General features: G+C 34.9%; 1 protein-coding gene across 1 annotated transcript in view; it reads right to left on the reverse strand.

Moving 5' to 3' along the window:
- CSMD1 (CUB and Sushi multiple domains 1) overlaps positions 1-13,578 on the reverse strand; it is a 3,127,153-nt gene that overhangs the window by 697,735 nt on the left and 2,415,840 nt on the right. The window contains 1 exon segment of the mRNA XM_053711946.1: positions 2,280-2,471. Coding sequence (XP_053567921.1) covers positions 2,280-2,471 — 192 coding nt within the window.

Below are 13,578 nucleotides of genomic sequence, written 5' to 3' on the forward strand. Positions count from 1 at the left end.
GAAGTAGGCAAAGATGACTGCAGTAATTGTGTTAAAAAAATATGTATTATTTTACAGTTCATGATCTTATAACCAATAGTGAAGCCCTAACAGATATTTGTAAGGGCTAGGCTAGTAAAGTCTTCTGTGTGCTCTTCCATTAGTAATAATAAAAAAGAAATCTTTTATATACATCTGGTCAATACAGTAAATTTGCATAATCAACAAATGCATGATAACAAGACAATGCAATAGCACTTAGGGACCCATTTATCAAAGCGTCAATCTAGACGGATTCAATCTGCTGTCAATACGCTCGCCAGACATTGCTGACACAAATCTACACTCAATGGTCTTATTTATAAACACGTCTGTCAAACTCACGCGCATCAAGTCTATTTTTGTCTTCTTTTTGCAACTTTATTTATACCATCTCATTCCTGATCATGAACAAGCACATTTCTTCAAAGCTAATCTTTTATTTTTCATCTGTTAATGTCCTTGAAATAGTTATATTTTACCTGAACAATTAATTTTTTAGAAATTTACTTTTCTTTTTTTTTTATACGAAAAATCTGATATATGATATTTTCGCATAGATTAAAGTTTATTTGTATTTCTAAATAAATCATGATATGCTTATCTTGTTTTTTTTTTTAAAGGATTATTAATGCTAATTAATGCTAATGACTATTTGCGACAAGAAACAGCATCAAATTAAACTTTTCTGTATTATCACACACACCCTTTTCTAATACCCTAGCATCCCATTGATTTCTATGGCATTCTCAAACTGAAAGGTTGCAGATGTAAAGTTAGTTACGCTGTGTCGGAATAGAGGTGAGTGTTTGGGTTGAATGGTTTCAGAATCATGAAAGTTTAATTTTGACTTGATCCCTTCTTTCTTTCCCTCCCTCAACTCCCTCCCTTCTTTCTTTCCCTCCCTTCCTCAACTCCCTCTCTTCTTTCTTTCTTTCCCTCCCCCCTTCTTTCCTTCCCTCCCTCCCTTGCTCCCTTCTTTCACTCCTTTCTTTCCCTCCCTTCTTTTCCTCCCCCCTTTTACTCCTCTCCCTCCCACTTTTCTCTCTCTCTCTCTCGTTCTCTCTTCTTTCCTTTCTTTCCCTTTTCTCCCCTCCTCTTCTTTTCTCTCACTTTTCTCCCCTTTCCTTCTTTTCTCTCCCTTCTCTCAGGGAGAAAGTGGTATGAGATGCATGCAATTCAACCCACCTGTATGCAAGTGTTTTGCTAGCCCATTTTCTTTTGAATTGTTATGAAAAAAAAAAAAACATTTTACACACTGATCGAAAAAAATATTAAGGGGAAGAAAGGCCTTAAACCTTTGGGTGAGGGAAGGGGGCAGCAAAATTTTGAGTGCCTAGGGCAGCACAAAACCTAAATACGCCACTGTCCCTCACCAATTTCTTACTATAAAAGAATTTTAAATGAACAGCATTTTTCCCTTGACCTAATTCTATCTAGAGGATAGTGAGCCTTTATTTCTATTTGTGCTTGCATGAGTGTATGGATTTCTTTTTTATATGTAAGTGTGGGGTCCACCTATGTTTTGACTGCTATCTAATGATGAAAAACAAATATTTTCACAAGAACCACGTTAAGTGTCTCAGATTCTCCATGTTCTTGGGTTGCAATGGGGCTAAATTAGCATTTTTGTAACTGAATATCCCAGGATTATATTTTAGACGTCTCCTAGCCAGTTTGATATTTATTTTTCTTGCTACCCCTATTGATACACTTCCTGTATTTAAAAGGACATTAAATTCTAAATTCATTGTCTAAGCATAGTATTGAAGTTATTCCCTGCCTCCCTCTAGTCATGGGTGCCAACATGTTGAACACTACCTTTCATTACATTCCAGTGCGGAGATGTTTGCACATATGCAGCAACTCTCCTTCAGATACCTGCAGTAGCCATGATTAGAGGGAGGTGCATGATATGTTTTTAGTGCTCAGTGTACCTTTAATCACTGAAGTTGAACATGACTGCTTTAGTCTACTCAACTGCAATACAATAAAAAATACAAACATTAGAAATGTTATTTAAAGTTTAAGTAAACCACATTTCTGCACACATTCTGCAGATGAGTTGGTTAATAATAAATATTTATAAATTCAGTTCTTCTGACTGTACATTTATTCCCCAATACAATCACATGCAGGCTAATATAATAACAACATTAGTAAATCAATCTTAAAAATGCAGTAACAAGAGAATATACTTAATATGGTTCAGAATATATAATATTCCATGCCTTCATTAAAGAAAAGGAAAAAAAATGTACCTATACACATTGGTGGATCAGGCTGCCAAAAAAATCGGTTATTCAGCTGCACACATGTGATTTTTGTTTCTCCCTGTAGTTGGTATCCAGGGTCACACTGAAAAGTTATAACATCGCCAGGTTCTCTGCTGTCTCCATATCTGGTACCATTTTGAGGAGTTCCAGGATCATTACATGTTGACGCAACTGAAGCTGCAACATAAAGATATAGTTTATTTATTTATGTTTAATATTGTATAAACCAGGGCTCAAAATTTCCACTCGCCAACTAAGCATCAGTGAGTAGAAATTGCACTGTGGCGAGCAGTGAAAGATAGTGAATTAAAGTTAAATCAACATCTATACACTGCCAATGGACAGCAAATGTATTTATTTGTAATAATTGTAATAAAATGACTTTGTTATGGTTTAAAATAACAAATATTAAAAATGAAGGTGTTTCACAATTGCTAATCAGATGCACAGAGGGGGTGGGGTCATGGGTGTGGTGTGGGCAGGTGCTAGGTGGGATCAGTGTTGAGTAACATTTTTGGCCAGTAGCTTAGGACTTGAAATGTTTAGCCCTTTACAAACCATTGTACCTATTAAGCTGGAATTTTTGGAAAATAAAGATATGTCATGTATCCTTTCATTTTTAAGGGACAGGGGGGTGAAAAATGTATTTCAAATTTATAAGCCAGCAGGATAAGCTTATAAAATGTATTTTGGGCCAGATTACAAGTGGAGCGCTAAATATAGCTTTCAGAAAGGGATATTTTTCACTCCACTGTGTAATACCAGTGCACGTTATGTGCACTGATATTACAAGTTGAAAGCAATGCGAACACTACTTCGTGTTTGCATTGTTAGGAAGCATTGCACTCATAAGAGCATGTTTCCATAGGCTCTCATGAGCGCTATCAGAACCTAAATTTAGTGAAGGGGGTAAGTAGCCAAGAGATGGCAGCAAATTTAAACATATATGTATATATTATTATATACATTTAAATTTATGTGCTTATATGTGTATATACACATATTAACACATAAATATATATGTATATAAGCATACACCAGTTCCCATAGACCACAAGGTAATGGCACTTTTCAGAGCTGTTCTTTTATTTTCCAAATCCTCACTTCCGCCAACTTTAGCAACAAAATACTGCCAAGTACAGTTATTTTATTAAAAAATAAAGATGCCGCTATCTTTATTTTTTTAATAAAATGCACTAGACTGTATTTTGGGGGCATTTGGGGCACATTTATAAAATTAACCAGAGATCTCAACGATGGTTAATTTTATAAGCGCTAATTGCTAACACGAGCTCAGGGTAGCAATAACCATCCACTTGTAATGGCTGATTAATTATCGCGCACCCGCAAGATAATTTAGTTCTCCACTAGAAATCTAGCCATTAGTGTTTAACAACTCTTTAATGGATATTTAAAACAAAATAACCGACACTATATTTCCCTATATGTGCAAGAAAAGAAGATACATGCAATTGTATATACCGTAGTAAAAAAAAAAGATGTATGAGTGACCAATTTAACCCACAGGAAACAAGTTATTTTAAAATACGTTAACAATAATAAGAGAACAAAATTTAAAAGCAATCTACAGAGTCTTATCAGTTGAAAAGATGAATGAACAGGAAACAATGATAATAGGTCATAATAACATAAAATGTTGTAGGAAGAATCAATATCCAAAATCTTTTGAGCATTAGTCAGCACCATCACACAAGTTTCTTTTCAAAAGCCAGATAAATACCACTATGCTATTCTGTAAGTGTTCATTTGATTTTGTATGCAAACGGCATGTCAAGAGTATAGGAAGATCAAATGTGTGAATGAGAGTAGTGTTAGTTAATGAGACCAGCTATGAGCCAAAAGACATTAATTTCTAAAATACAAAGCCCACTGATTTAATCCCAAAGCATATCAGGTTATTATATAGAAAGGGCGCCAAGTATAAAACATCTGTTAGATTTCAACATTGGAGAAATGATAAACTATTAATAATAGATCAATTCTGTAAATACAGCACTCAACTTCTTTGCTGTCTGACTATCACAGGTGGACAGGTTATGGAGCAGTGGTCTTTAGTTCACAAGAGTTCATGTTTGTCGTCATTTACTTTATCAGTAGGCATATTCCATTATTTCTATTAATTTAGAATTACTAGTGTATATATTAAATAGAGGTTTTGTGTTCCAATGTTTAATGAAAAATGCCTGGGTGGAAATAAAACACAAAATAATAAATACAAATGCAATGGATGTTGTTAAATGGATTTAAACGGCAATATATATTTTTCATATTGATCAGGTATTGGGCTTCCTCCCTCAGAAAGTCTCATCTGTACTGAACTCGCCACTGTAACAGGCTGATATCTCTTCACTGCAAGGGGAAGCAATGTGAGGAATTTATTGCTCTGTACTTGATTAAGCCCATACTGAAGCCAGACTGCTCTATTTTCTCTGGGATGAAGAAGCAGAGCATAAAGAGACACTGCTAGATGTAACATTAAAGCAATAATTAGCATGAGAACAGCATGTACAGTATAGGTATTAGTAAAATTATATTAGTTTAAATACTGAAAAATAAGTGTAAATGTTTAGTTTAATTGTACTATCGAAAGCCCCCATAGTATAACTAAGTTATCCAAAGTTAAAAAGCCTGTTCTTTTCATCTGATCTCACCTGACAAGTAGATGTTGTTAAAAAAATTCTGAAAAGAAGCATCAATATCAGAAAATGTTGTGTCACTTTAATAGAACATATACACAATCTGAGAGGTTGTTTTATGAGTCTATGTATATTCCTATATGTTCCATTTACACTGTTACATACCCTTGCAAGCAATCACACTACTTTTTTTTTTTAAATATCTTTTTTATTGTTTTTTACACTGTTTACAATCAGGGATAGCATCTTTAACGTACCTACTGGTGTGCCGGGGAAGGGGTGGGGGGAAGGGGAGCATGGTAGGTCAGAAAGGACCTAATTTATAGTATAATACTCCACAAATGTGGTAATTCATTAATAGTTATTCAGTATTTTACCAACTTGGATTTTACTAACGGTTTAATAATTTGTAGTTGTATGTTTATTGCTTGTGCCTCTATTACCTTTAACCATTTGTAAAAGAACCTTTTTTAATAATTTGTCAGAGTCTGCTGGTATATTATATTGTTCCATTGATATTTGATTAATCATCTCCGCTACAAATTGTGCTATACTAGGTACTTGCCCCGATTTCCATTTAGGAAGTATTAACATATGACCCTGTAGTATCGCAGTATTAATTAATTTAGGGTTATCTCGCCACTCAGTGCTCTGATATAAAAATAAAACCATTCTGCTATCAACATGAACGTTTTGATCTAACATCCTATTTAACCAATATTGAATTTTGGACCAAAACTGCCTAATTTTTCGGCATGCCCAAAAACAATGTTCCCTTCTTAGTGTTTCAAAGGATTTAATAGAGTGAAGTGTAGCATCTTGCAGTTGAATCGTAATAGTAAGTCCCTTGTTAGACCATTTATGAAATATCCCCTTTTTACTGCACCCTGGTTTAAAGTTAGGGTTACCCATAATTGGTAGAAATCTAGAGACACAAACCTTCACTCCTACCCCTTTACCAAGCCTGTGCCATGCCACTATCACGTTATTAATCACCATTTATTGGGAGATAGCCTTGGGTACCCTCTTTACCTTGCAATGCAAAAGTGCTTTTAAAGCAAAGATGGCACACAAATCAGATTCTAACTTCCAATATGTGACATAATTCCCTTATAGAATCCAATCTATGGCATACTTGGCCAACGATGCGAGATTATATAGTTTTATGTTAGGTAGCGCTAACCCCCCTGCTTTAAATGGAAGTGATAACGTTTCTGCTGCACATCTTATTTTTTTACCCCACCATACAAACCCTGCATATGTCCTATTGAACTTAATATAATATTTTTGTTTTAAAATCAGAGGAGTATTTTGTAGGAGATATAAGATGCATGGAAAAATTATCATTTTGATTAACATCACTCTAGCCAAAATGGAAATAGGCAAGGCTGTCCATCTCTTGCAATCTGCTGTGCATTTATCCAAACACACTTACTTTTTTCTGAGTTATGGTTTGAGTTACCTCCTCTTCCGTTATAGATTGATTTAAAGACACAACATCTTCATCTTCAAATTTCCTAGTCTCTCTTTGGTCCCAGAAATCTATTTTACTCTGGTTATTCACCATAGTCTTTGTATAGTAGTCAATGTATAGTCAATGTATTGTCATACATTGCCTGTTTCACTTCCTTAGTAGAGGCTACTCTGTGTAGACCTATTTTAATTGATGTTATAAAATTCTTTTGCATATTGTTTTTAGTGAGCCTAGCTAGATATTTGGCCAATCTTCCATAAAAACCTCTGTATAAGGCTCTGTCTTTTTTTATCTTGCTGAATATTAATTTGTTTTAGAAAGAGGTCCCTCTCCTGTTTACTGTTTTGATATTTAAGCCAGGCCTGGGGGTTGGAATTACTTATGTAGACTCTATAGGTATTTTTGAGTTGGTTAGATAATTGGCCGTCCCTCTCTTTATTTTTCCTCTTCCACCTACATGCATAAGCTTTAATAGCGCCCCTAAGGAAGGCTTCTGCTGCTTCCCAATATATCTCACATTTTCCTACATAGTCCTTATTGAACCACTTATATTCCTTCCATTTTTCATTAATATGGTTTTTAAAATGTATATTATCTGCTAGATATCTAAGGAACCTAAATCTGCCATTGTCTCCCTTGGCTTGTGCTGTATTCTGTATCTCTAATGTGATAATAGCATGGTCTGAAATACAGGTATCTTTAATATCTGCCTTCATGTTTAGTCCCAGCATGTTTTTTATCTGAGATTAGAAAGAGATCTTTATGCGAAAATGTATTAAATGTTTTTGATATGCATGAGAATATACGTGTATCTGGATTTTGGATACTCCATATGTCTTATAATCTTAATCCTTTAGAAAAAGAACTCAAAATTCTACTTTCTTTTTTAATATCTCTAGAGTGACAACATTTAAACCTATCCAATAAAGGGACTGGTGCCAGATTAAAATCCCCTCCCACAATTATATTCTTCCCTATATATTTTATAAGTTTATTGTTCAGCTCCTCCCAGAATTCCTGATCCATCTTATTAGGGCCATAGACATTATATAGGACCAAGTTCAGATTATGTATTTGTAATTCTAATATTATATACCTAGCCTGCTTGTCCACTTCCTGTTCTAGTATGTTATAGGCTAAATTTTTGTTGAAGAGTATTGCTACCCCCCTTTTCCTACTACAATACGGTGTAGCTAGTACTTCCCCTACCCATTTGCACTTCAATTTCTCAGTTTCAATGTGGTTAAGGTGTGTCTCTTGTAAAAGCACTATACTTGGTAAAAGATGTCCTAATTGTTTTAACATTAATTTTCTCTTTATGGGGGATGTGATCCCTCCCACATTCCAAGATTGATCTTACTTGCCATTCATGTTTATTTTTTAACCATTTTTTGGTCTCTCACCACCTTTTATTCCCAACCCCACCTCCCTCCCTCCCTGGCACTCCACACACATAACCAAAAAAGTCAACATAAAATCTTATAAAATAACACATTACTGTATAATAAATGGAAACCCGTTTGGTCATCATCTTACACTTGAGCCTATCAAATATCTAATAATTACAATAATCCATGCTCTTTACAGAAATGTTAAAGCCTCTGTGATCATGAGAAGATACCTTATTGTCCCATTGATCTCTACACAGATTTTTGCTGGATAAATCATCCTAGCTGACCATTTGGCTTCAATAGGTTTGGTGCAATAGGGTGCCATCTCCCGTCTCTTACTACTCGTTTCTGCAGAGAAATCTTGGAACAGAAAAATCCTACTTTTAGCTATCATAAATTCCTGCTGTTTGCGGTACTGTCTATGCATATTCACCTTGTTCTGGAAATTTAGCACTTTAATCATAATAGGTCTTGCTTTTGTATGCTCATGTTCTGACCTCTTAGTGCCTATTCTATGTGCTCTTTCAATTCTAATCGGTATCTCCTCTTGGGGTATCCCTAAGCATTGCGGCAATGTTTGAGAGGCAAAGACCATCAGATCTTTAAATTCACTAGACTCTGGGAGCCCTATCACCTTGATGTTATTCCTTCGGGCTCTATCTTCAAGGTCTTCTATTTTATTCTTTAAAGCTAGCAGCTGTTTGTTTTGTGTAAGTACCGTTTGATCTATATTATAGACTTGGTCTTCTACATTAGATATCCTTAGCTCGGCTTCAGTCAGCCTATTGGCATATTGTCTAATCTCATTTGATAACACAGTGATTTCATGTTTAATATCTAAACTGGGGTAATATTAAATCTGAAATCTGTTGTAACAATACATGTGGTTCTGATATATGTATGTCCAACTCATCTAGACTAATTTCTGGCATCTGTTCAGAGCCTTTATTTGAAGATTTTTTATAATTCGTTTTAAGTGGCATGGCTGGTGATCTGGTTTTAATAAAATTTTTCCATAAAAACCTTGAGATAAATATCCCGTAAAGGATAGTGGCTTGTGTCTTAAGGAATGCCTGGAACTAATGGACTATGAGAAACAAAAGGTAGAGCACATAGGGAGTTAATTCCTAGTGTAAAATAAGTGTGTGTGTTTTGTGTTTTATTTTATATAACTCCGTTTATCTTACCAACCCTTAAACCTCGGTGCCCCTCTATGGTACTGTATGTATCAATACACATGGAGGAATAAATGCAAGAAAGGGAAGAAAAAAAGAAAAAGTGAAAACATAAGTGTAAAAATAACAAAACAAAAGTAAACAGCTAAAAGCTGATAGAGTGAGTGTGGTGTGTGTTGATAGTGTTTATTAACTCAGGTATAGCCTGAAAAATATATATTTTTAATGTGCTTGCCTAGCCACTTCAAAAACTATACAAAAAACTAAGGTAGTTAGCTCCAAAGATTGTGAAATTAGATCTATTCCTATGATATCAAATCTCTACTCGGCCCTGACCTTAATCTGAATATCTCAGTTTAGTTGCAGAAATTATGTCAGGGTTTCGTACCTTATAGATAATATACCCAACTCTCTAAAATCCGATTCTAAGGTGGCTTAAACAACAATACCAAGGGGTGGTTATAGTCTCATTACCTATTTATGCTTGCTTGCCACCCGCCCTGTAAGCTAATCACTTAAAGGGCCACTGTAAGTAAATATTTTCTATGCCTGTTACTAACTAACTACCCCAAATACGCTTTTTATCAATAGCATTTCATTAACATATCTCTACCGTATATCAGAAATCTTGTCTGCAAATTTAATTGTTTTCCAAACCCACTCCGTGGGTATCCTTTGCTCTGTACCAATCCGTTTACAATACCTAGGTTTCAAAATGGTGCTTTAAACACAAAGTTATTGGTTTAAGTATTTTGAACATGCAGTGCTGAAAATAGTGGGCAGGATAACGTGACATCATCGGCGAATAAAAGATATAACTTTTAGAACGTTATGAAACTTCGTTTTGGAGAAAATATAGGTCAGTAGGTTTTAATTAATGTTTATTAACTTTAATATGTTAGTTGTTTAGCTTTAAAATTATAACAGAAAGTAATCCTTTAATATGGGGTGTTGTTCCCCTTTAACCTACTAAGTTGTGCACTAACCCATGGGTTAATATAAATAGCTACAGATCAGCAATATATTTGGCAATTGTAACCTATTACAATTATGCAAGAGAGAAAAAGAGAATCTGCCCCCTTTAAGACCTCTTTTAAGCATACATCCAAGATCCTTAATACAAATAGTCAGGGGTGAATCTATCCCTTTATTGGAGCCTTTCTCCACTATGTACCAAAAGATCCAGCATAAATCCCAGGGATAGTAGGGGGTACTCTCCACACCCCAGTTGAAAAGATTGGTGCCTACAGTGGATTTTGGCCTTTTCTCCCCTTACCCAGACTCCATACCTCAAGCCCCTGCTTTCTATGATTTCCATGTGCCCACCCTCTGGCGTAACTTCACAGAATAAATACGTCTGGTAAGGGAAAGTTCAACGTTACCCCCAAGCACTGCTGATTATGTATACTTGCGATTGTCCAGGGTAATCTCGTCCTGTTTATTAGGGTGTTTGGCCGCTCTCACTACTGCAACCTGTCGTGCTGCTGATGCAGCTTTTCCCAGGCCTGTCAGTGAGTCTACTCTGGTGCCGCTCTTCCACTAGCTTGACTGACCCAGCCGCTGTGCGCGTGTCCCATCTGTTAAGCTCAAGTTTCTCCTCTTGCGTATGTCTCCTATTAGGAGCCTGTTCTTTAGGCGGTATCTCTGGATCCGAAACACCTTCTGTGCCTGCAAACACAGTTACCTCTGGTTCGCGTGTCCGGTCTGGTCTGCTCAGATCCATACAAGGGCCTCAGAACAACGGTCGTTGTAAAACGCTCAGGCGCTCCAACAGCGTGTATGCTGCCTAGCCTCGGCAAGCTCCGCTCCGGAAGACATACACCGTCACACTACTTCTTAACATAGCCCTGCAATGACTATTCACATTGACATACACAGTCTGCACTCACTCTTCTCATGAAATGATGACATGGAATTATCTTAAGCGTATTCTTTTTGTCAAATCAAAATTAAACTTCTTACAGATTGAAAAGATATTGATATAAGGATTTCACATAAAAGTAACAATACATAATTGCAATTCACATTAAGATCTCCATTTACCAAACTGGGTATGGATTGCTATCGCTGGGAATATGGTTGGAGTGGTTGATGTTTATGTTCGTTTCATAGAAACATATATTTTAAGAATGAACCTGTCAATTTGTTTATCTGTGCTTACTTTAAAAAAGTCCAGGATATATGTAGGCATTATTTTACGTTATATTTGCCATACATCATTTATTGGAAGTCTACTACATTAATCAGCAAACATTTTCTGTAAAATACCCTACTGGCCCTATATTCCGTACTATTATATTGTTTACCAATTTTCAAATAATCTGAAATAATAATTCTCAAATTATTTTCAACTTTCCTGCAATCATTAAATTAATATTATATCCATAATTCAAGGGGCAGTAAAGTCATAATTAGACATTCATGATTCAGATGGAGCATACAATTTTTAACAACTTTCCAATTACCTTTTATTATTTAATTTGCTTCCTTCCCGAGTTATCCTTAGTTAAAGGGTTTATCTAGGTAAGTTCAGGAACAGCAAAGCACCTGGGTGTTTAAAATTGTATGCTCTACCTAAATCATGAAATAAAATGTTTGGGTTTCATGTCCCTTTAAAGGGACAGTCTAGTCCAAAACAAACTTTCATTATTCAGATAGGGCATGTCATTTTAAACAATTTTCCAATTTACTTCTATCACCAATTTTGCTTTGTTTTTTGGTATTCTTAGTTGAAAGCTAAATCTAAGAGGTTCATATGCTAATTTCTAAGCCCTTGAAGGCCGCCTTTTAGCTCAGAGCATTTTGACAGTTTTTCACCACTAGAGGGTGTTAGTTCATGTGTTTCATATAGCTAACACTGTGATCATGCACGAGAAGTTCCTAGGAGCCAGCACTTATTGGCTTAAATGCAAGTCTGTCAAAAGAACTGGCAGTTTGCAGAGGCTTAGATACAAGGTAGTCACAGAGGTAAAACATGTATTAAAGGGACAGTCTCGTCAAAATGAAACTTTCATGATTTAGATAGGGCATGCAATTTTAAACAACTTTCCAACTGACTTTTATCATTAAATTTGCTTTGTTCCCCTGGTGGTATTTTTGAAAATCTAAACCTTTAGGTAGGCTCAAACTGATTTCTAAACCGTTGAAAACCGCCTCTTAGCTCAGAGCACTTTGAAAGTTTTTCACAGTTAGACAGTACTAGTTCATGTGTGTCATATAGATACCATTGTGCTCACTCCTGTGGAGTTATTTAGGAGTCTGCACTGATTGGCTAAATAGCATGTCTGTCAAAAGCACTGAGATAAGGGGGCAGTCTGCAGAGGCTTAGATACAAGGTAATCACTGAGGTAAAACATATATTAATTATGGTTATGCAAAACTGGGGAATGGGTAATACAGGGATTATCTATTTTTTTAAACAATACAAATTCTGGTGTAGACTGTCCCTTTAATATAACTATGTCGGTTATGCAAAACTAGGGAATGGGTAATAAAGGGATTATCTATCTTTTAAAACAATAAATATTCTGGTGTATTCTGGTCTAGATCATTTTCATGTGTCCGATCCTCTAGTTACTTTTAATACCTCTGTTCGTTTCAATTAGCCCTCCTAGAATGTCAAACCAGTTACACATTTTTAACAGATCTTTTTGGAAGAAGAAAATGAAAATAAATTAACTATATCAAATCATGCAAGTTTTTAAATGTTATGCTTTACAACAAAATGTACATTATACCACCATTCTACATTCTTTGAAAAATAGTTACTATGTCTTTCTGATACAATCCATTGTGTTATAAGTTGTATAATTTTTCATTGTTATGAATTAAAAACTAAACAATAGATTCATTTTTGTTTGGAGGAACTAAATTGCAATTTGCATGCTAAGTTCATTTTAATAAGGATGTACTGAATACATAAATAGTGTAATTTACTTAACACCATTTCAAGCAGAAACATTTCTCAGTAGTCTCATTAAGTGCATTTTAAGTGTGCACTTATTTCTGTTGATTAGATACATACAATATCTTTCCCTGGTGACCCTAGAAGCAGCATTGGCAGCACTGACTTTTACTTCATTTGCAAATAAAGGTATTGTTTTCAATTATGAGCAACATAAACAAGTAAATGACATTTTAAGTAATTGAATGACTTCTCTAGTCAGTATATGACTTCCACTGTCAATGTGTCTATAGTAAAGTAAAGTTAAATAAATGAAAGTCTAAATTGCAACACATTATTTTTAGGTCTTCTATACAAAAAAATATTTTTCAAACTATAATAATATATTTTTCCTTATAGTTCATTACAATATGTATGAAAAAACAAAAAAAAAAAGTGTTTTGTTTTAAAATTCATGCTTTCAATATGATTTGCCATTTTAAATCTATGTTTTGACTTTAAGAATAAACCTTTTTGACATAGAAAATGGAAATATGTCAACAAAAGCAAGCAAAATGCTTTGGAAATCCTTAATACAATAAAAATTGCATCACCAAAGCCCTACATTTAATAACAATAAAGAATTTGCCAATATTAGTAACATAGTGCTGGTGCATAGATTCATCTCTTGTCATCTAATTACT

This window comes from Bombina bombina, chromosome 4 (genome assembly GCF_027579735.1).
Source record: "Bombina bombina isolate aBomBom1 chromosome 4, aBomBom1.pri, whole genome shotgun sequence".
Taxonomy (NCBI): Eukaryota; Metazoa; Chordata; class Amphibia; order Anura; family Bombinatoridae; genus Bombina; species Bombina bombina.